This window comes from Falco punctatus, assembly GCF_963210335.1.
Source record: "Falco punctatus genome assembly, chromosome: Z".
Taxonomy (NCBI): domain Eukaryota; kingdom Metazoa; phylum Chordata; class Aves; order Falconiformes; family Falconidae; genus Falco; species Falco punctatus.
The window spans coordinates 24,044,960-24,066,072 of record NC_137586.1 but is presented as its reverse complement, the minus strand read 5'-3'; the positions used below and the strand labels follow the sequence as shown (position 1 = coordinate 24,066,072).

The 21,113-nt window shown below is 36.2% G+C and overlaps 1 protein-coding gene across 4 annotated transcripts in view; it reads right to left on the bottom strand.

The window, feature by feature from the left end:
• The window catches only part of SREK1 (splicing regulatory glutamic acid and lysine rich protein 1), a 40,049-nt gene that overhangs the window by 17,354 nt on the left and 1,582 nt on the right, over positions 1-21,113 (bottom strand). For 2 of the 4 annotated variants that reach the window (XR_013925014.1, XM_080372825.1), the window contains exons 2-6: positions 12,108-12,241; positions 4,275-4,390; positions 2,728-2,892; positions 1,554-1,732; positions 825-955 (exon numbers count right to left, since the gene is read on the bottom strand). Coding sequence is in view for 3 of the 4 variants with exons in the window: in XM_080372825.1 (XP_080228951.1) it covers positions 825-955; positions 1,554-1,732; positions 2,728-2,892; positions 4,275-4,390; positions 12,108-12,241 (725 nt within the window). In the remaining variant the exon portion in view is untranslated. Of the gene's footprint in view, positions 1-824; positions 956-1,553; positions 1,733-2,727; positions 2,893-4,274; positions 4,391-4,680; positions 4,805-8,298; positions 9,400-12,107; positions 12,242-21,113 lie in introns of those variants that run through there. The other 2 variants (XM_080372826.1, XM_080372827.1) reach the window with 2 other exon arrangements.

The following is a 21,113-nucleotide window of genomic DNA, read 5'->3' as shown; positions in this document are numbered from 1 at the left end:
AAATATTGCCCCACACACCCCAAAAAAATTCCCAAGACTCTGCACTATCTAAGCTACATAAGACAACATTTGGTCTTGTTACTAAGATTGACGACAAAATCTTGCTAATGAAAAGAAAAAGGAGGATCTCAACTGCAAGTTTAACAATTTTTTTATGCTGTGCTTAAGTCTTTTTTTGCAATCAGCTTAAGTCAGCATAAATCAGCACTAAAATGTCTGTCCAACTTCTCAACCCAACACCTCCTTCCTTGACCAGCCATCTCAGTGTTAACAAGGATCAGGGAACCAATCTGGATAAAAAAAAAGTCCTTTAAAATATGTTAAGTTTTATCCCAGACTCATTCTCTGATCCCATTTGCTATGAAGATGCACACAATCTTGAGCCAGCACGAAAACCAGCATAGCACAGGGCCAACATTAACCCAATGAAGATAATAAAAGCATACTATTACTGATTTCAGAACCATGATAGCTCCCTCTAATTATGAAACTATGGCATTAATGGATGCTAGAGCAGAACAAAACAAAACATAAAGCATTTTCTTTTAGAAGTTTGCACGTACTTTGAACATAAAAAGTACCAAATTAACTTTAGTTTTTTGAAAACATTCAGTGAGCATATATCTGAAAGTAAAACATGTTGAAATAAAGTGTCAGCTTTGTTCCACTGCTTTGTTGCACCAATACAATTTTGATTATTTTCTTTATTTTCCACCACATACTGTTTGCCTTTAAGTACCCTTTTCCTGTGTTTGAAAATGCTTTTAAAAGCACATGCCAAAGTACACTCAGAACACTTTAGGTAATGTATCTAATACACTTACCTGGCTCAATTGCAGCAGATATGAAAGACTGGGCTTCTCTTACTCTCTTCATCACCTCTTCCAGTTCCTTGGCAGCAGCTTGTGGTGTCATTTCAGGAGGCTTCACTATTGCATTATTGGAGTGATTTATTCTAAATTAAATAAAAATGAACCCCTTAACTCCCAAACATTTGAGAAGGGAAAATGAAAAACAACTAAGAAAGGAAAACACCTCAACTTCCATATACAACTAAAACCTTCAAAGTTCAGCAAAACTACAATTTGCCCTAACAGTCATTTAAGTATGTGAAATGTCTTGCATTGCTTTAAAATCTAACCACTTTTAAATAAATGCAGCACCCTACCTCTGTGTTAAAAATATTTTCTAGTAGAAGTCTAAGAATCTATTTCTCTATTTCACATCAAATCTTTATGTTAAGGCCTACTAATTACATACACATCATATAGAAAGCTTAATTAGTACCAAGGATTTTGCAGATTCTGTCACTATTATGGCTTACACTACCTCAAGATTAAATATGAACATATTTCACTCAATGCCATCCATACACTTTTCAGAGACAGTTACACCCAACCTGGATGTTCATAAAAATGTTCAGGTTTGCTAACAATAGGTCCTTACATTGAAAAAATATTCCTCACAGCAGTTTCCTGAACATCGGAGTCATAATGTATCAGGATACAAAGAAATCTCTCATTCAACAGTCATATGGATAATTAATTTCTTACTTCAGTGGCCTGTCTCCAAACATAACTCCATTAAAGGCAAGAGCTCGAGGTACAGAATTTTGGTCTGCAAATTCCACAAAAGCAAATCGTGTTGGTTGCGTCTCATCACCTGCCATTCGCACAAATTTGACTTCTCCAACTTGCTTAAAGAATTCAAGCAGTTGATCTGCTGTTGTAGTCTAGAAAGAGTCGAAGAACTCAGCTGAAGTAAAATATATAATGAAAACCACTTATCCAATATATCAGGTAGTCTAAGAGGCACAGATTTTGTAAAGATATCTCACCATTATTACATAGGTGACATGGATTTCATAATGTTACACTTTAAGAAAGACTGGTGTTTTTTCTTCCATTAATCTAAAGAATATAATGTAATTTAAAATAGTGCAATCACAGGTTTGGAAGTCCTACATTTAGGCTAAAAAAGCGCTTGCACAGGATTTTGCACCTTTCAGGCAACTCATTTGAAATAACTGATGAGGAATTTCCTTATACACCTGTGTCCAAGCTATTGACTGTGAATCAAATAAGAAAAATAAAAACCCAAACATTATTACAAGACTTCAATTTTTCCTGTTTTTCTACTAGCTTCCATCTTGTCTTATTTTAGTGCAATCAACAGTACTTTTACACTCCAGTAGCTACACTGGCAGTCAAAAAACTGCAAATAAAATACTTGTATTGTCATCAGTCAAAAGAAAATAGTACTTCAATTAATTTAACCAACTGCTGAAAAAACAAGTTTCTGACAGACCTAACTACTGTCATAGAAACACAAGGGTATTTATGCTAATTCTGCAGCATCCACTAGGACACATCATTCCATCTTACTGTACTTGAGCAACAGCACAGTGGTGTGGGGGACAGCTACCATGATCTTACAACTTCTGAGGCATTGCTCACTTAACACAACACAGCTGGACATTATGTTTCTTGAATTCAGCTGCAATGTGATTTCTCTGCTATCCTGCCAGAATGAGTTCCACAGCCTGGTCTGACCTGATGGGCATAGGAGCATTCAAAGTCTGAAATATCACTAGTAACCAGAAAGAATTTTTTGTTTAAATTCCTGTTGTCATCAACTAACCAAACCTCTTTAACATCTACGATTAGAATTCATAAATTACAATTCTACACCTTCCATTAATATTTCCATTACACAAAAAAAAGCTACCTGGGAATTCAAGTTTCCAACATAGACTGTTCTCCTGATTTCATCAATTTTGGATGGATCCACATTCCCCATAATAGGCGGTTGTGGTATTTCTCCCAGTGCTGTAATGTTAGGGTCCAATGCTGCTGCTGGTATAGCCCCCAAAGTGCCAAGTGAAACACCAAGCTGGAAGACACAAAAACAGAATATACTTTGCCAAGAACCATTGGTAGGAGATATTTTACTTGTTAATACTTGTCTGCCTTGTGCATTTCTGTAAAAATAAACCTAAGGAATACATGCAATACTTTGAACTTTAAGGTCCAAGCTGAGCACTTTTTTGAAAGAATAAAAATCTACCCATAAATAACCTTCTTTAAGGTTACAGTTAAAATTTTCTATGGGCTATCAGTTAACACTTTATCAAAGAGTATGCAACGTATCAATCAGAAAACATAGGCTTGAATTTCTAATGCTCACAGTCAATCAAGTAAGATGCCTTCAGACACTGCTAATACTTTTGTTTTTGCTAGAAGAAGTATTGGGAGTAGATGAGGAACTGCTGAACCCTTCCCAGCAAGAGAAGATGGGAATTTGCAGTGCCCAGCACCAGTTTGTTCTGTAATACATATCAGTCCATCAAAGGGACAGATAAAGTACTTTACAGACAAACACATCACATAAGGCAAGATTAATTACAGTCGATATGCGAAGGATACTAAGCCTAAGTCTAAGTTCTTTCCCTATAAACACAGTCATTTCCTAGAGAATGAGGACAACACATCTCTCATTTTTTGAACTGGGAATTTAAATCTCTCCTGGGGAATGTTATAAAGAAAGTCACTTAAAAATCACTACTAAATTGGTCTGCTGAGTTCCTGGTTTGATTTTTACTTTTTCCACCCAAAAAGCAACTGCCTTTCCAGCAAATTATTTTCCTAACAAGTGTGAGAAATCCTTAACAAGCCACGAGTAATCTTTTTTATGTAACAAAAGAGAAAACTACTCTATTTTAACTTGAAATTCTCCCTGAATAGGTAACAGCAGCCTGCTGATGTCAAGAAAGGCTTACAGAGGCAAAAGGAAACTGAGCAGAAGTAGCAGCAGCTAGCTTCCCTATGCTTTTTGTAGTGAAAACATTGTTAGGCAAACACTCAAAAGCCCTGTTGTAGAGATACCAAGTAAAAACACCTTAATGCAGCATTTTACTACTCCAAATAACTGTGTCAATGTAACTAATTATATTTTAACAAAATTTGAGGAGGAGGATAGCACTGCCACTGGACCAAATTAATGCTAGGGAAAGCCAGTAATTAAAATGGACACAACCAGAATCAGTATTTACCCACTATTTTGCAAAATAATAATCTGAGGTAAGAACCCAGAAAAGCTAGTGCACAGACACATTGTGATCTACCCTCTAAATAGGCACCACAGCTAAACCCTCACTGATCCAGCATAGAAGAGGACAACATCCATGGATCAGATAGTTCTTGTTCTCTGAACACAGAAAAGACTACTGAGTATAGAGGAAGCCAGAAATCAAGCAGCAACTGAATTTTACTTACTGTAGTCAAAGGGGTTGGTGTAGGTATAGGAAGCAACCCTGCACCAGGCATCAGACTTGTCATAGTAGGAGCAGGCGCCAACAGAGAAAGGGCTTTGGCTTCATCTGGGATTTTACCTGAAGAAGCAAATGGAAGCGTTACACAGAATTGAAACATCACACAAATGTTACTCTTTCTATGACTTTACAATTACCCTTGCAGTTAAAAATGTAATAAATAACAATGAATCTATCTACCAGATCCTTACAAAGAAACAAGTAAGAACTTAAGTTTTTCCTTTTACCCTGCTCTACTAGGAAAAACAAAAGTGAGCAAAACTTCAAAGACTAGCAATCTCATTAATGGATTATTATTTAAAAAACTGAATAATGTAGACAATTATTATACACTTTGAGCTATGTGTCACCTGTACTGGAAACTTAATGTTCATGAACCAAACGATATCAAGCATGGACGCTTTCCCAGGGCGGTGTTTTCGTGGTGATCGAAAGTTGTTTTACACATGACAACCGTTCGTGTTGGCTGCATCACTAATAGCACACAGAACATCAGATACAGAAAAGAAGAACATTTTTTAAAGTTTAATCCCCAGAAATGGCAAATAACCAAATCAGTAAAAGAAAAAAGAAAAAGAAACCAAACAAAAAAAAACACCAAAAAAAAACCCCAAAACCCCAAAGTATGAGCTAACTGAAATTTGTGCTTTTTTTTAAATTCCTCTGGTGCTACCTACTTGGGATGTAAAAATAAATGAAAATAAAATAAAAACTAGTGAACTCTGTGACTCCACGCAATACATACTACAAGTGAAGTTGGAGGTGGAAGAAGGGAGGGCAGAAAAAATACAGATCTGTACTGCGTCACATACTAGGCTACCTCAGTTCTCCTGAAACTCTGACAAATTACCTTTAAATTTACTGAGACTGAAGAAAATCATAACTGATCAGCTAAGCAAGCTATATTTTCCCCAAGTATGTATTTCCTACTATTTAAACCAGATTATATTTCCCCTGTCATGCTAAAAGTTTAATATCTAATCTGAATTAAATGCAGGTTTCATTTAACGTTAATCAAAATCAGACCACTAAATAACCCCCCCCCCCAATCTTTAAAAATCAAGAGTTAATAGTTAAAATAATTACGATTGCAATTAAACGTACGTAATACATTTGAAATGCAAAGGGATTTAAACTGGTACAAACATTAAACACTAAACTGAGAAACTATGGAAAAGTTCTAATTATACTAGGTATATATGATCTATTCAAAATTACTGGCATAGTTGTATATATGCTATCCAACTGAGCCCATTGGTATTACTGCATGCACTTTATGATAAAGTAAATGCTTTTATTTAAATATTGCTTTATAAGTCAAGGTATATACAAATACTGCGCCAGTGGCTTTTACTGCTTCGGTTTAAACTGTATATGTTTTAACCATAAAACCTCTTAGATTCAGGATTTAAAAATCAGTAAGTAAATACTATTATCAAAAAGCAAAATATGAGTTAAGTTTCAAAACACTGTGCAGTTTTAGCTATACGAGTTTCAATAGACCCCAGAGGAAACATACATTAAAAAAAGAAAAAGAAACAATGTGTTGCAAACCTGTTCTACAGATCTGCAGCAAGGACTGGGTTACAGTTGGGTATGACCAAAGGACAAAACAAATCTAAATGAAACTTAATTTATATGTAGCATGGGTGGAACAGAAAAGATAAAATAACAGTACCCATTTTTTTTCCTCATGCTTCCTATTTACATTTATTTTATGTTAAATTTTGAGGCACCTTGCTCCTTAACATGTAACAACCACTTGATTTTGCTATCTAAAGGAGAAAAATAGGAAAATTATTAGCACTTAAGAATTAACTGTGCAATAATGACTTCCAGGGCTTTTTTAAAAACATGCATAAATCTGAGCCACCATCACAATGTTCAGCACTCTTTACAGATCCGAATTTTAATCAGGCATGCAATGAGAAGCGTACCTGATTTGCCTGACTGCTCATGAGTATCAGGTACTGGGCTGCACATCCCGCCTAATATGTAGCTAACTAACAGGCTTTCGAATACACAGTTCCAGCAGCTGTGCATGCAAATTAGGCATAGAATTATGTACCAGTTCTTCTGAAAATCTAGATACTTCAGTGTTTTCAAATAACTAATGTACCAGACCTTATTCTAAACAGCGAGCATCTTGCAATTAACTGGACACTCATGCAGGTTTCTACAGGATCAACAGATATGCTAGTGGCAGAAGTGGTTCCTAAAATAGTGTGCCTGCATTCTAATTTATGGTCTAATTTATGACCAGATCCCTGGTCAGCAACGTACATAAGTATATGCCTAATTTAAGTATGCGCCTACATACAGCCAATTCAATACACACTTAACCAGTTAAACTTAAAAGATGATTAGGCACTTAGCCATTTTAAATAGGAATAGAGTTAGGGACATAACTGAACAGATGACGAGTCGAGTTCAGAAAGGTACTTAAATACAAGCCTAAACTTTAAGTATATGGGTCATCTTACTGTAATAATTAGAATTATTTCATTTTATCAAATGTTCCTCAAGGAATCCACTGAACATTTTCAGTTAAGTGCACTGTTACAGCAGTTCAAAGAATGAGTAACATGCGTTATCTAAATTGTGAAGTTAGCAGCATTATTTCCAGAATACTTTGGCCCTTCAACAATGTAATGTTTTATTTTAAATATAAAATCTCTTTGGTCAGTTCCATGCCACAAAGATTCATTTATTTTATTCAAGAATGAGAAAGGGTCTATCTCTACAGATAGAACCCCCCAAAATTGCCTGTATATTCAAAACTACTTCTCCAGTTTTTAAGACCAGATACAACTTTTTAAAAATTCTATAGAAAACAAACTGTTATAGGGAAAAAAAGAAAATCTGAAGTATCTTTCAAATTTTGAAAAACAAAATTAATGTGAGGCCAAATAACTTCACGAGTTACAGGGTTTAAGTTTTGGAGTTTTATCTCCATGAATTTATTCAGAAAAAGAATAGAAACCCACAAAGATACAATGAAATGTGGGTAATGACACAACAGATCAGGACACTTTAAGAATAACTGTTCTGGTTTTTAAACTCAAGGTATTTAAAACCTGAATGGAAATGAGGTAAAGATACTTAAGTTTCTAATGAGGGAAAGAGACAAAATAAATATGCCACATCTGTACCACATCCTTAGAAAGATTTCTTAGAAGCTGTTGTATTTAGTAAATTACAGATCCTATGATCATTTATTTATTGATTCTTCACTTTGCAAAAGAATCTGGAAGCAGATGTAGATTAGCTCTGCATTACCTAGAGACATAGAGATATGCTTTCAGGAAATGTACCGTTGTCCTACATATAAGCTATCATCGTTACTTTTTTGTATCATGAAAGTGCTTAAGAGCCCTAGTCAACCCAGTCCACACCAGACACCATTTTGCTAAATGCCGAACAGAAGTATCTGTGTTAAGCAAGTACTAATCATCGCAGTATTTTTATCCCTCTCCCATGCCCAGAAGCAATTAATTTCATACTCTTTGTACTGAAACTACATAGTTAATCCTCCTCCTCTAAAACTGCTTCTGCAATAAGTAAGTTTAGTTATTTTAAAAATACTAACAGCTCACATCTACTCTAAACATAATTAAAGGAATTGTTATTTTCCTGCTCTTTTAAATCACTGGAAAATGCACACTACAAATAAAATAATTTGTGTGGTCCAATTCATGGTTCTTATTTGATTTAGCAGCAGTGATTAAAGAGATTACACCTACTGGCAATTACCTCAACTGCCACAGCTAAACCCAAGAGATCACAAAGCAAAGCTCTTCCCAGCTGCAGTGCATAGCCTGGTGCATTATCAGAGTGAATCCAATTGCTCCCAGTGCTGGTAGCTGGGAAGAGCATTGCCTGAGGACCAGACACACCACCTGGTCCACCACTTCTGCTTCAGGCTTCCATTTCACAAGAAGTTAAGAATATCACTTAGGGATGCAAACCTTCTCAATCACTCCAGCATGAACTGACAGGGCTTCTGAGATTGTAAGATGACTGAGAAGACACTTTTTTTTCTCTTTATTTTCTTCTTTTAAAAAAAAAAATCTTCTTGAAATAACCACCACAGGAGCATGTCAAAGTGCAATATACACATACATACACACACACGCACACAGAACTGATTCAATCTTCCCACAAATAACAGTGTTAAAAGACAATGTGCCTCACACAACACATTCCAACCAAAACTTCAGGCTGCATTTGTACTTATGAGTGGTAAACAGTTTTTTCTGAAAATTACACAAACAAAAGGATGAAATCTTACTGCCACTGACCTCACTGGAGCAAGGTTTCATCAGAAGCAAACAAGAATTTCATGACATTCAATATTCATGAAACTTCAATTTCAGAAATAGCTATTTTTAACTCTTCACATTAGACATAAATAGTATGCCTTCTTTTAAACACACCGTGCAACCTAAAACTACTCTGCTGAGAAGACGAAAACTAGCAGAGAAGGATCATGACTGTACTTTGTAAAGTTATTTTCTCCAGAAGTAAGTTTCAACTATCTTTTTCCAAGATAAACTCATAAAGCACAACATATGAAAGAATGTTATCTTAGAACTGATGTATTTTTCACTATTCTTGTCCTCTGACACAGTGTGCTCATCTGTTGAATTTAGATGCTTAAACATATTCCAAATCAAATTTATCCATAATTCACAGCACAAAAATTAATCATATACTAAATTCTGTGTACACCATCCACCATTCATAAGCAGCATCAGGTCAACTTCAAAATGAAACACTGTGAACCCTTTACAAAACACCATTTTTACAGAACTGAAGTACCAGTTCACAAGTACAAGGGAAAGAGATTTAACAGAACAAAACAAAAAAAGGGACAAAATAAAATAAAAATAAAAGAAACAAAGGAAAGAAAGCAAAATAAAAACAGAGACAGGGCGTCCATCTTCAGCAGGCCAGACTTCGATCTCATTTCCCCCATGAAGGTTTCACTTGGCGGCAGGTTTAGTGGCATGGCAAACAATGCCTAACTCAGGCAAGTGTAACAGGTCTGCCTTGGCCAGTCTAGTCATCTAATAATGCACAAATATCACACAGAGAAAACATACAAAACCAAATTAATAGTCAAAATCCATCTACCAGATAATGTGGACATAAAATTTAGAATGATTAGGGTGGCATCTTTGTTTATCTTTCAAGCTTTGTGTTCTCAAAGTGTAATGTTTAAAGAAAAACTTACTGACACACACACAAGTCATATTTTGGCAGTTTAATGATGTTACTTCACTTACAATTACGTTTTTGTTAAATTACTAAATGTCACAATATTAACATTGTTTTCATTGTGTTGTCATTCTCTCATGCTCCCTTGGTTTACCAGTTTAAATACACTCCAAATTTCAGATTTTATTCTGTCTTTTGAAACCAGGTTTTCAGAGTTCCATTTTACCTCTCCTCTACGTTCAATATAGCGCATGTAATGCTTTATTACTGGCACCGCTGGCCAACGATTTAATTTTACCTCCCAGTAGTATATAGCCTCACTACTTTGAAAGCCCGTGATACACTCCACTGACTCCATTAACAATGCATCATATGATACACAGTGAATCAAAATTTTTGTACTGTGGTGTCCAAAGCCGTACTTACTCCACACAATAAATTCCTCAGAAAGTTAAACCTATATTGCTTCACATTTTTATAAATTAAAATTAGTGATTCTCTTAGAAAGTTACATGGAAACAACATTCTGACATTAAAAAAACCCTGACCTCACAACTCACTCATTTGTTCACCAAATTATGCAAAAATCTCTGTTGGTTTTTCAAAACCTGTCTGTCTGGATTTTCAAAATCCGGAATGATTTTGAACAGTACAATTTTTCTGTAACGTGTTTTCTCAGAAATGCCTAATAAGTCAGCTACAAATGAGGTTGGAACAAGATTTGTCAGAAATTCGGTTTTATTCTCCTTCCAATCATCAAAAGACATAGGAAAATGCAGCTTTACCTGTTGCCTTATCACATCAGTGATACCATCTCAAGAAAAACACCAGAAGTGTTGTTCATTCATTAGGCAGCAGTCTTCCCTCTCTGACAGTACCGAACCAGTTAAGGTCTTTTTAATGAAACATAAAACTAAGATTCTGAATAATTTTTAGTCAATTATTTAGGGGCAATTTTTCAGCAATAAGGATTCTGGTCCCATTAGCCTCTACAAGTGGATACAGCAATATCCAATTTGTGATTTAAGAACAAGTTCAAAAAATAAAACTAAAAAGCCCTCAAAGCAAGGCACAAGTAAAAATCTAGGCTTCACAAACACAATATATGTGCCATATGCCCCTATTAAGAAGGCTACAAGAACAGGCATATATTGTAAGTCAATATAGCCTTTAGGGAAAGTACTTATAAAGTCTCTGAAATTCTGGAGACCTGTCACGAGTTTGTTAGGAACATCCCAGACCATTGTTCCTGCAGCACTAATCTCATACTATCCAGATTGCAATGTGGCAAATGTGCCAAAAAATGGTACTCTGGGATGACTGTTAACAAACTCCAAGAAGTCAACAGCATTTTCTGAACCAAAGCCTGTCTCTTGCAGTTAGAAAAGTTATGTTAATAGAAGTTATTTCTGGACTTGTTGCAGTTTATGGTTCAATCATTCTAAATACTGTTGTTCATGGCAGAACAGCTACCATGTTCAAAGTGAAGTTAGGTTCACTCCAACAGCTGGAATGTTTCCACTCCAAAGAGGCAAAAAGTCCAGAACTAAATGTGCAGATGCTCAGTTCCACAATGATCCCAATGAAGTCAATGGGGTTTTGCCTAACTCCAGCAATATGCCTACTGTAAGGCCATGCTTCATATAACTGTATTCAGATCTGGCATATTATACTAACAATACCAAATACCTTGTATTCAACACCTCTGTAAATGTATGGCCTCAAAGCTACTTAAAGTAACACTTGTAAATTTAGTATTCACCGAGCATTTTATTTTATTTTATTATGCGTTTAAAAAATATTTTATGCTGGTAGCATTCTGTATAGATCGCTGTGTTTTAAAGAGAAAGGAATTATAAAACCAAAAAGGAGTACCAATATACATAACAAAGCCTTATTACAGGACACAAAGTAGTATCTTCCACAGTAACAAGAAAGGAAAACCACAATTTTTTTAACTGAACTAGCAGGTAAACATTCATATTCAAACAGTAATTATCACCACAAATGTTAAGTATTTTAGATTAGATTAATTTCAATGGCCACATGCATACATCATGTCTACAAGACAAAACTGGAATTCAGTCTAAAAAAAAGGAAAAATAACAGCATCTTTAAGAAAAAGCAAACAAACCACCACACCAAAGGTGATACATAAAGATCCAAACTGCAGTGCTATCAATGCCAGGAAATTGCCTAATCTTTTCAGAGCTCCATTGACTTCAGTGAGAACTCTGTGTGAGAGTAAGCTTGCCAACGAAAATCATATTGAAGGGAATTATTTTACCTTCTTTTCCCTCAACATAAGTAATAACAATGGAAAATCCAATTATCCCAATTTAAATCAACTATCTTTTTCCTAATGCTGAATTTCAATTCAATCTATATAATTGGGTTTCTTGATGATTAAATTTTCAGTTTTGTTTCAAGACTTTTTTTTCAAAAAGCAGTAAAATAAAATAAAAATACAGAGCACCACCTTCTTACATGGAAAGCTTGAAACAATTAGCAGACATGACAAAGACGAACATTACAGAGGAATGTCTAAAATACCAACCTTCTGCGCAGGGCACAACTATCAAAGCTCTGTCAATAAAAACCGTGTTAGTTAGATGCTGGGCCACACCAACACTCGATGCTTCACGAAACTTAATATAACATACTTTGGAGGAAAAAGCAAGAGGTGCGTTGCTGCAAGATAAAAGGGGAAAAAAAAATCCGTCACATTAAGTAATTATTTGCATGTACTTTTAACTGTTACTTCTTCATTAAAAAATAGGTTTTAGACTTCCTGGAAAAGCTAGCCAAAAGGCAAGAGTATACAAATTTACTAATTTGCTTGCTTACTATGTCACAAAGGCGTAGCTTTTTCTTCCTCATCATTGGAAACTTGAAGCCAAAATCCCAAATTAATATGTTTGATTTGATGTTCTTGCTTAACAACACTGACCAGTACATTCCAAATTATTATTGTAAGTAGCATATTTATTTGACACATCTGTCAAGTAAATAGTTCATAGTTTGTCTTTATTCCTCCAAATAATCCTTGTTTAGGAAAGTCAAACAATAAACCCAGTAATTTTTCAGTGGGTCCTTCAGATATTAGCCCATAATAACTGATACTCTTTCTTAGGTCTTCACAAAAGCAGCTTTGTTCATTTTTCTGAAGATAAAAGCAGTTCTTGAAAGTTCTTTCAAATGTTAGGCCTTGGTTCACTAATGTAACAAAAATTTTTATCGTCTGCCTTAGTTTAGCATAGTATAGTATGGGATAACACTGGAGGAAAAGGAACACACTATTCAGCTAGAAGACTGAAGAAAATCTGTAATTTACTTTCCATTAGGAAGTATAACACCAGAGATGTCAGAAAGCACAACACATAAACATTGTAATCTCAATCAAAATCAAAGAATTTTGCTTTAAAAAATGTAGTCCCTAGTCAAGGCTTGTAACCTTTATACCACCAGTTTATTTCTTCGTATGAAGGAAGTCAAGGTGAAATCTTCAACGAGAATCCAATAGGATATTGCTGGAGCATCAGCAATTTCCATTTGAAAGGACCATCTGTCTTCTAGCAAAGCAGTAACTCATGGAAAATATGCTGCATAAACTGTCCCTCAACTGAAACAGAAACACTTGTCAACTTTCTAAAAGTACCAGAAGCACATCAAGTTCAGCCCAACCCATCTTGTAGTCCCTCAAATTCCAAGCAGGTACTCACAAAGTTGTTGCATGGACTTAATTAGACCTTAATATATAAATATCAGCTCAGATGGTTTAGACACACTATTTAATTATATTAGTTGCATAAAAGACCCAATAAGTAAGTCTGAGGCAGGCAGACTGGTATGGTTCTAGTTACTAGAAAGATAACACCTAGGTAAAATATCTATAGTGAGCTGGCCAACTTCAGAATGGCATTCAGAAACACTTATCATGGAAAATTCTGTGAAAACAGATACACTGAGGAGGCAAAAATAAAGGGAAAGGCAAGACATAAATATGAAAGTTGGCCTTACATAATTTAGAAAAACACTGTAAAATCACTACACTTCTGCCCATTTATTTTGCTTGTAGTGACAAACATTTTCAGTTTCAAATTTCCACATTCAGGAAGGAAATAATTGTACAGAATGGTTTCTGAGCCAACTGTAAGGTCTTGGTTCAGAACATTTCCAGAGGTGACAGCAAGCTATGACTTTCTCAGAACTCTGCAGAAATGTTTGCATACAACTTTTGATCTTACATACTCTGAAAAGCCAGACTCTGCTCACTGCAAACTGCAAATTTTTGTTTATGGCTATAGGGGTTTTTGTTGGTTTTGGTTTGTTGGAGAGAGGGTGGATGGGGGGCTGTATGTGTAGGCTGGGAGGAGAGGGTTTTCATTTTGTTGTTGTTCTTTGGGGTTTGTTTGTCTTTAAATATACATGCCAGTGTTACAACCCAAATGGGTGAAGCCTCCACTGAAGATTCTGTGGTCCATACTGTTGAAGACTCCCAATATCACCTGTTCTTTTCCTTTTTTGTTTTCATTCCTAACTCAAAATGCAGTTTCAGACCCCATAAATAATCCTTATAAATTCTGACACCTATAGAACCAGCTCTGACAACTGTATTTTTTATAATATTCTTCCCCTTGTACTTCCTGGATTCCAAACACAAAAGCTACATGGAAAGTATGTTCAAAAATACTAACATCAGAAAACTGCTGCAAAACACGGGTCTAAAAAAAAGTCTTGGTACAAAGTGCTTTCTGAAGGTTATGGAGGATAAATTTTCTATATAAGTAGATCACCTCTGCTGAAAACACATCAATGCTGCATCTGCATCAAGGGAGATGATTAAGATCCAAAAGATCTAAATTTCTAGAAGGTTTCACAGTGATGGAGTCCTCTCTTTCTACGAAGTGGGCTTCCTAAACCTCCCCCAGCAGGCTTCTGAAGAAGTCTTTCTTAAAACAGAAAAGTCCTGTTCTAAATCTTTGTTCCATTTTTTTCTGCTAACCTTTCCTGAGGCTGAATTGAGGTAAAGTCGTAATCCTCTTCCCAAGGTTACAAAGTACCAATACAAAAAAGCAACTCCTACATCACTGACTCAAGGTTACTACAATACTGTTTCTTTAGGAAGACAAGAAAGCTCAAAAAGGAAATTAATATCTAAATAGTATTCAGATGTTTCTGCCATTTTTGTTTTCCTTTGCAGGGAGACAGTAACATCTGTCCCCCCAACAGAGTAACAACCAAAAACACTTTGTAAGAATGACCTATTCAGAAAAAAACCAAATAAAGGGCTAGAAAACATTCCTCTAAGGGTCTGTTTTTTCTCAGGGTGGTGGTGGAAGACACAACAGAAATCAATAACTTAACAAAAGAAGATGTTATGAAATAATTGTGCAGATCACATTTTAATAAGTTTTTGTGTGTTTTACTTGAAAGGCCTAATCTACACTGCAGTCTAATATCTAAGAACCACTTGTGTTCTAGCCTCCAAGAAAACTTCAGACCATCTAGAAGCAATCGGTATTAGACAGCAGGGCTTTCAACACCTAATGTAGACAGTTTGTGCCTCTCTGCTTCCAAGCGACTAATTCTGCAAAAATCCAATTGTTGCTCAGTAAAACGTACCAGTATTTAACTGCTCAAAAATCCTCCTACAGCCACATTTGAAGGTTTATCACTACAAATGCAATTTTGAAGGCTTCTCTGAAACACAGACTTCAACTGGGCGACAAGCATAACACAAAAGCATGACTGAGACTAAGAATCTGATTACAGATGTCACTGGTCTCCTAGTAAACTGAAAACCAACTCTAATCTGTATGAGTGGCTGGCATACCAGAGTACATACCCAAGGCAAAGGACCTGTCACACCCTGCAAACCAGCTTCAGATTTCAACTGTACTGCAAACTGAAAGTGATCTATAAAAACTGGTCTTGGTCTTGTTAGTAACTGAGAGAAACAAGGCATACTTCACCTTCTCACAAAAGCCAATTTAAACAGCCAACAGAAAGGTACCAATTCAATACTTTCTTGAACAACACACCTTCTAAATTTAAATGTAAGTAACTCAAAGCTTTTACAAGAAACACACAACAAAGAGACAAAAGTTTAAGGGAATATTCTTCTGCAGAGCAGGGAACACTGCATACCCTCTCATACTCTTGCATATTCAAATGTCGGCATCATCATCCAAGTGTGGTTTCTCAGAGACCTTTTGCACACGCAGGCTTAAAGGAAAGAGGTCTCCTTCCTACCTCCGTAACAGCCTCCATGTATTGCCACTTGAGCAAATTCAGGAAGCACCAGAAGTTCTGCAAATGTCAAACTGAGGAGCTCTTGTTAAACAGTGACAGCAATTCTCCACTCCCAACATGGGAATTGAGATCTCCGATATTCCTCTGATATAAAGATCATACACAGGTATTCAAAACTTAAGAGGAGTTTTTCCTCAGGCTTTGTGACAAATTATCACTGTAGCTGACAGTGAAGCCCCACTACAGTCACCCTCTTCTACACAGAAGTGGCAAATCCACATGGAGACTCTGGTGTAGTAACAATTCCTAGTACCCAAACTAATACTCTCACACAGCTATGGCTGTAACATTACTTTCTTTTCTTGTTAATATTTTCATCCTATTTAACCATAATTTTCCAAGTAACTTTCATACACACATAAGTTTCTGTTACAATATTTAAGTTTTTAGCTTCAGGAAGAAACCAGAACTCACTTGGTAAAATCAGAAACATGCAATTCAGTCATCCTTGCTTTCCTCAAGATGGAAGTGAAAGGGAAAATAAGATAACAGTAAGTACGAAAACACACAACACAGACATCAGATTTTCTGAAAGAATTTTGCAACCATCCCTTACTTTCATTTCTGAGCATTTTTCGTATAGAGTTGGGCTGGGCGGGCAGGGAAAGCATTCTCAAAGGGTCTCTGAATAGCCACCTTCTCAAGGTTAAAGCTGTGTTTATGAGACAGGGAAGAAGAAATGACCAAAATATTTGGTAATAAAGTGGAATAACAGGAGTCTTTGAGCACTGAAAACCACTTACGGTGCTCTTTAAGAGACAAGTCTTACAAGGAAAGGGTTAAAAAAGTCTCATGAAGTCCAAGTCTCTTGTGCATATTTTTGATACCAGTGACCAACAAGGTTAAACCAACAATAGACAGATGCAGCATGATAAGAGAGAAATTCTGCTGCTCTTTTTAAAATCTGATAATCAAACACAAATTAAGGGTGAAGTGAGTGGATTAAAAAAAAAACCAACATCGCCACATAACTTACACTGGTTTAACTGATAATATTCAAGGTCCACAAATAGTTGCTTTCAATTTTTAAATTTTCAAAAGAAAGCCTTCCAGAGAGCAAAACAATAAATAGCTGTACAATCAAGTCAAATTTGCAATTTTCTTGTATGAAAAAAAGTAAATACTAACAGCAGCCACCAGTAACAATCATTTGTGACCCACTGAAAGATGATTCAAGTTAATGTTTTTTTCATTAAAAGAAATACTGCTTTCAGTGCCAATGAAGTGTCTCTCACTGACCAGTAGCTAAAATTGGGATGATGACTGTATGGAAACTTCTTCGGTGCCAAGCGTTTCCAAAGCCCTCAACACTGAATCCGAGGGTGGACTACTTGCAGTTCACATACCTTAGGAACATAACAGTAATAACAAAGTAGCATTCACTGCCATCTGCATAAAGTGTGAAAGCCTCTAATATACAAGACAGAAACTCGCCCCCAGAGAACCAGCCTTTCAGGAACATGGCAGCTATGAAACCTATCCTACTTAAAGGGATGTCTGATTAGCAGTGACTGAAGAAACTGAAGGGCTTTGATCAATGATGGGAAAACATGAATTGAAAAAGTTACTATAAAACATAGCATGACCTAACACTCATAAAGAAAGCTTTCCCAATCAATTTGAGACATAAAATGAAGGACCCTAACAGAAACTGCTACGTCAGGACAATAGTCTTAACATACTAATTGCTGGGAAATGTCACTAGGTTCACAAAGGTTGATGGGAATACTGAAGAGTAATCTTAAAGAGCCTGCATTTCATTTAATGCGTTTAAAAACTGAACTGGTTTCTCTCTTCCTGTCCACATTTGCAAGCTTACAAGAACTTAAGTAAACTACTGTAACATTAATGTGCCTTCTATTTAATATAATTACTAAAATCTGAGACTTCCTTTTAGCTTTTGAAGGAAATTCTCTGTGGCACCCTATAAAACTGAGGTACATGCTAATGACAGGAAAAACACAGAAAATGGGTAAAAAGGAACTCTCTTCTCTAATAATGTTAGCTCAGACAACCATAGCATATTCTTGTACTTTGCTCCACAATTTTTTGTACTTTGTAGGAGCGGGCTGGAAACTAGGACCATGCGTGGCAATCAGTTAGCTGAGGGGAATGTGCTCGAGCTTGTCTAGACAACAATTGACATGATACAGAGCACAGGGGAGTGAGGGACGGATGGCGCCGAGGAAAGGTAACACCTTGCTGTTAATTGCTGGCAGTTAACCACCAATCGGGGATTGCCTAGTATGCAAGGCTTAGCTTCAAGAACCAATCTGTTTAAAACGCGCAGCTTCTGAAAGTGTATATAAACTCGTGCTTCTGTACAATAAATTGACATTTGTTTGCATCAAGCTGCATCCCGTCTCTTCATTCGCCGCACATAATCACTGAAGCACAAAACCTATAGATGCCAGAGCTGAAATCCTTACTCCCTAAAGTCAGTGGTAGGATGCTGCACGATTAATTAGAGTGGAACAGTGCTAGCAAAGGAATTTCTTGTAAGATGGAAATGGTCACCTGATCCCATTCACCACTTCTACAATCCTCTTGGATTGCTCTGAGAGCAAAATATCAGAGAATTAGGAAAAAAGCATCCATTAATAAATAATCTGAGCACAGGAGTGAAATGTACGTTAAGTAAGTCTGATGATAATACTAAACTAGGAGGAGCTGCGGACTCCCTCAAGGGTAGACAGACCTCACAAAGAGATTTAGATAAACTAGAGAGCTGGGTGGGCCAACATCACCAACAGTATGAAATTTAACAAGAACCAGATTCTCCACCTGGGACGGCGTAATCCTGGCTATACATACACACTGGGGGATGAGAGGCTGGAGAGCAGCCCCACAGAAAGAGATCTGGGGAGTTGGGTTGATGGCAAGTTCAACATGAGTCATCAGTGTGTCCCGGCAGCCAGAAGGGCCAACCATGTCCTGGGGTGCATGAAGCACAGCACGGCCAACCAGTCCAGGGAGGTGACTGTCCCACTCTACACTGCACTGGTGTGGCCCCACCTCAAGTACTGTGTGCAGTTCGGGGCAGCGCAGTACAAGAAGGATATCAAACTGTTAAGAGCTCATCTGGAGGACAGCAACCAAGATGGTGAAAGGTCTCAAGGGCATGACTTAGGAGTGGCTGAGGTCACTTGGTTTGCTCAGCTTGGGGAAGAGAAGGCTGAGGGGTGACCTCATCACAGCCTGCAACTTCCTCAAGGGGGGCAGAGGAGGGGAGGTGCCGATCTCCTCTCCCTGGTGACCAGCGATAGGACACGAGGAGATGGAATGAAGCTGCATCAGGGGAAGTTCAGACTGGAGATCAGGAAAAGGTTCTTCACTGTGATGGTGGTCAGTCACTGGGGCAGGCTCCCCAGAGAAGCAGTAACACCATCAAGCCTGTCAAGAGTCCAAGGTCATATCGTTTAGTTTCAGGTCGTCCTTGAAACTAATGATTCTATTTCCTTTTAATTAACAAAAGTAGTTTCATTGTATTAAATAGTCAAATTTTTTTAATAATCAGATTTTATGAATTAGACTTCAGCAGATTAAGGGAGAAAGTAGAAGGCTGACAGACATGACTGACTTGGAAGAGATGAAGGATAACTTATGCTTTAACTTAGAAAGATCATAGAGAAAATGGAGTCTATGTGCTTTAAAAAGCGTGTGTGTATGCATACATCTGCATCTATATTTTGTTGCTGCTGTGCATTACCAAAAGAACTGGAAGTTCACATCTATTAGAAATACAATCTATGCCCAGCAAAGGCAATAGATATACAAATATTATAGTAAATTTCTTAACATGAATGCCTATATTTTTAATACATTAAATGATGCATACAGAAAAGAACACAACATCACTCTTCTCTACAAACTCATGCTTGGCTAATCAGAAGTATTTTGTAAGCTGAATATTTGCAATACAAAATTAGAGAGAAAACAGGTTGCAATTCTACACAATGCAACATGTAACTATTTCACCTCATTGCTTAATCTATTAAAAAGTCAGGATAATACTCTTTTAGTATTACACCACATATTATTCTTGAAACAAGAAATATTTGCTTTAATTTTTTATCCATTTCTGTAATTTCTGAACAAAGGCTAGCAAATGGGGTCCCGGTCACAGTGAAAGCTTTTACTTAATTTAGTAACACACACTCAGATGACTGAAAGCTACTATGTCACTTCCTCTTAATCCTCAACATGAAATCACTTACAAAAAGCATACTAATATTTATTATTCAGTAGTCAACATCCATGAGACCTGTAGTCCACTAATTCAACTTACTGAATTATATTGTTCACGTAGAAACTGGACTGAAAAGTGAGTTTCCACTGTTGCACAAAGGTAACAGAATTCATGCTGTACAATACATCAAAAGTTTGGATTTCTTGGAATTATTTTTAAAGCTAGAACTGAAATGACATGATTTTTTATCTGATGTTGACTCTAATGTAAAAAGCAAATTTCCCTTTTAATTAAGAGAATTGTTTTTAAAAACATCTAGGCATTAAATCATTAAATACTTAAGGAAAAAACAGTAGTAGAAAATAATGTTAACCAATTGCAGACATCTATTATAACATGTTTTTGCTTGCGACACCTTTGCTTCCCATGCACTCACCAACGAAACGCTACTCTCTGATTTTATCGAAATATTATTCAAATACATTTATTTTCAATAAATATAGTAAGTATACAGGAAATATAGTCAATAGGAAGCCTGTCTTCTTCTGTTTCACAAGAAGGGCATTAAAGTAAAAAATTATTTTTCAAGATAATAATTTGAAAGCCAGGTCAAATGTCTATAACTATTAGACATGGAAATCCATATTTCTTAGAAGTTATTGCATAGAAACTGTAAATAAAACAAGAGTAAAATGAGTAATCGCAATCCTGTGTCTTATCTCTGAAAACTAAACTAACAATATAGAATGGATGTTTACCACATTATAACCTTGACATTTCCAAGTCAAACCCTACTATGGCACTGGATTTTAGTATTATATGTGTATATGGACACTGGCAAAAATTTATACTTAGGCACAAATGTTATTTGCATACGAGTGTCAAAAAAGTATCTATCTGCTTTAACATCTATTATGTAACAGTGAAAAATGAGAGCAACAGCTACAACAAAAAAAATATTCGGTCAGGAGAACACTTAAGTGTATTAAGCAGCAAGTGTGGAACCAGTCCAAAGTAAACCCCCAGAAAAATGTATAAAAATCACCATAAATCTATTAA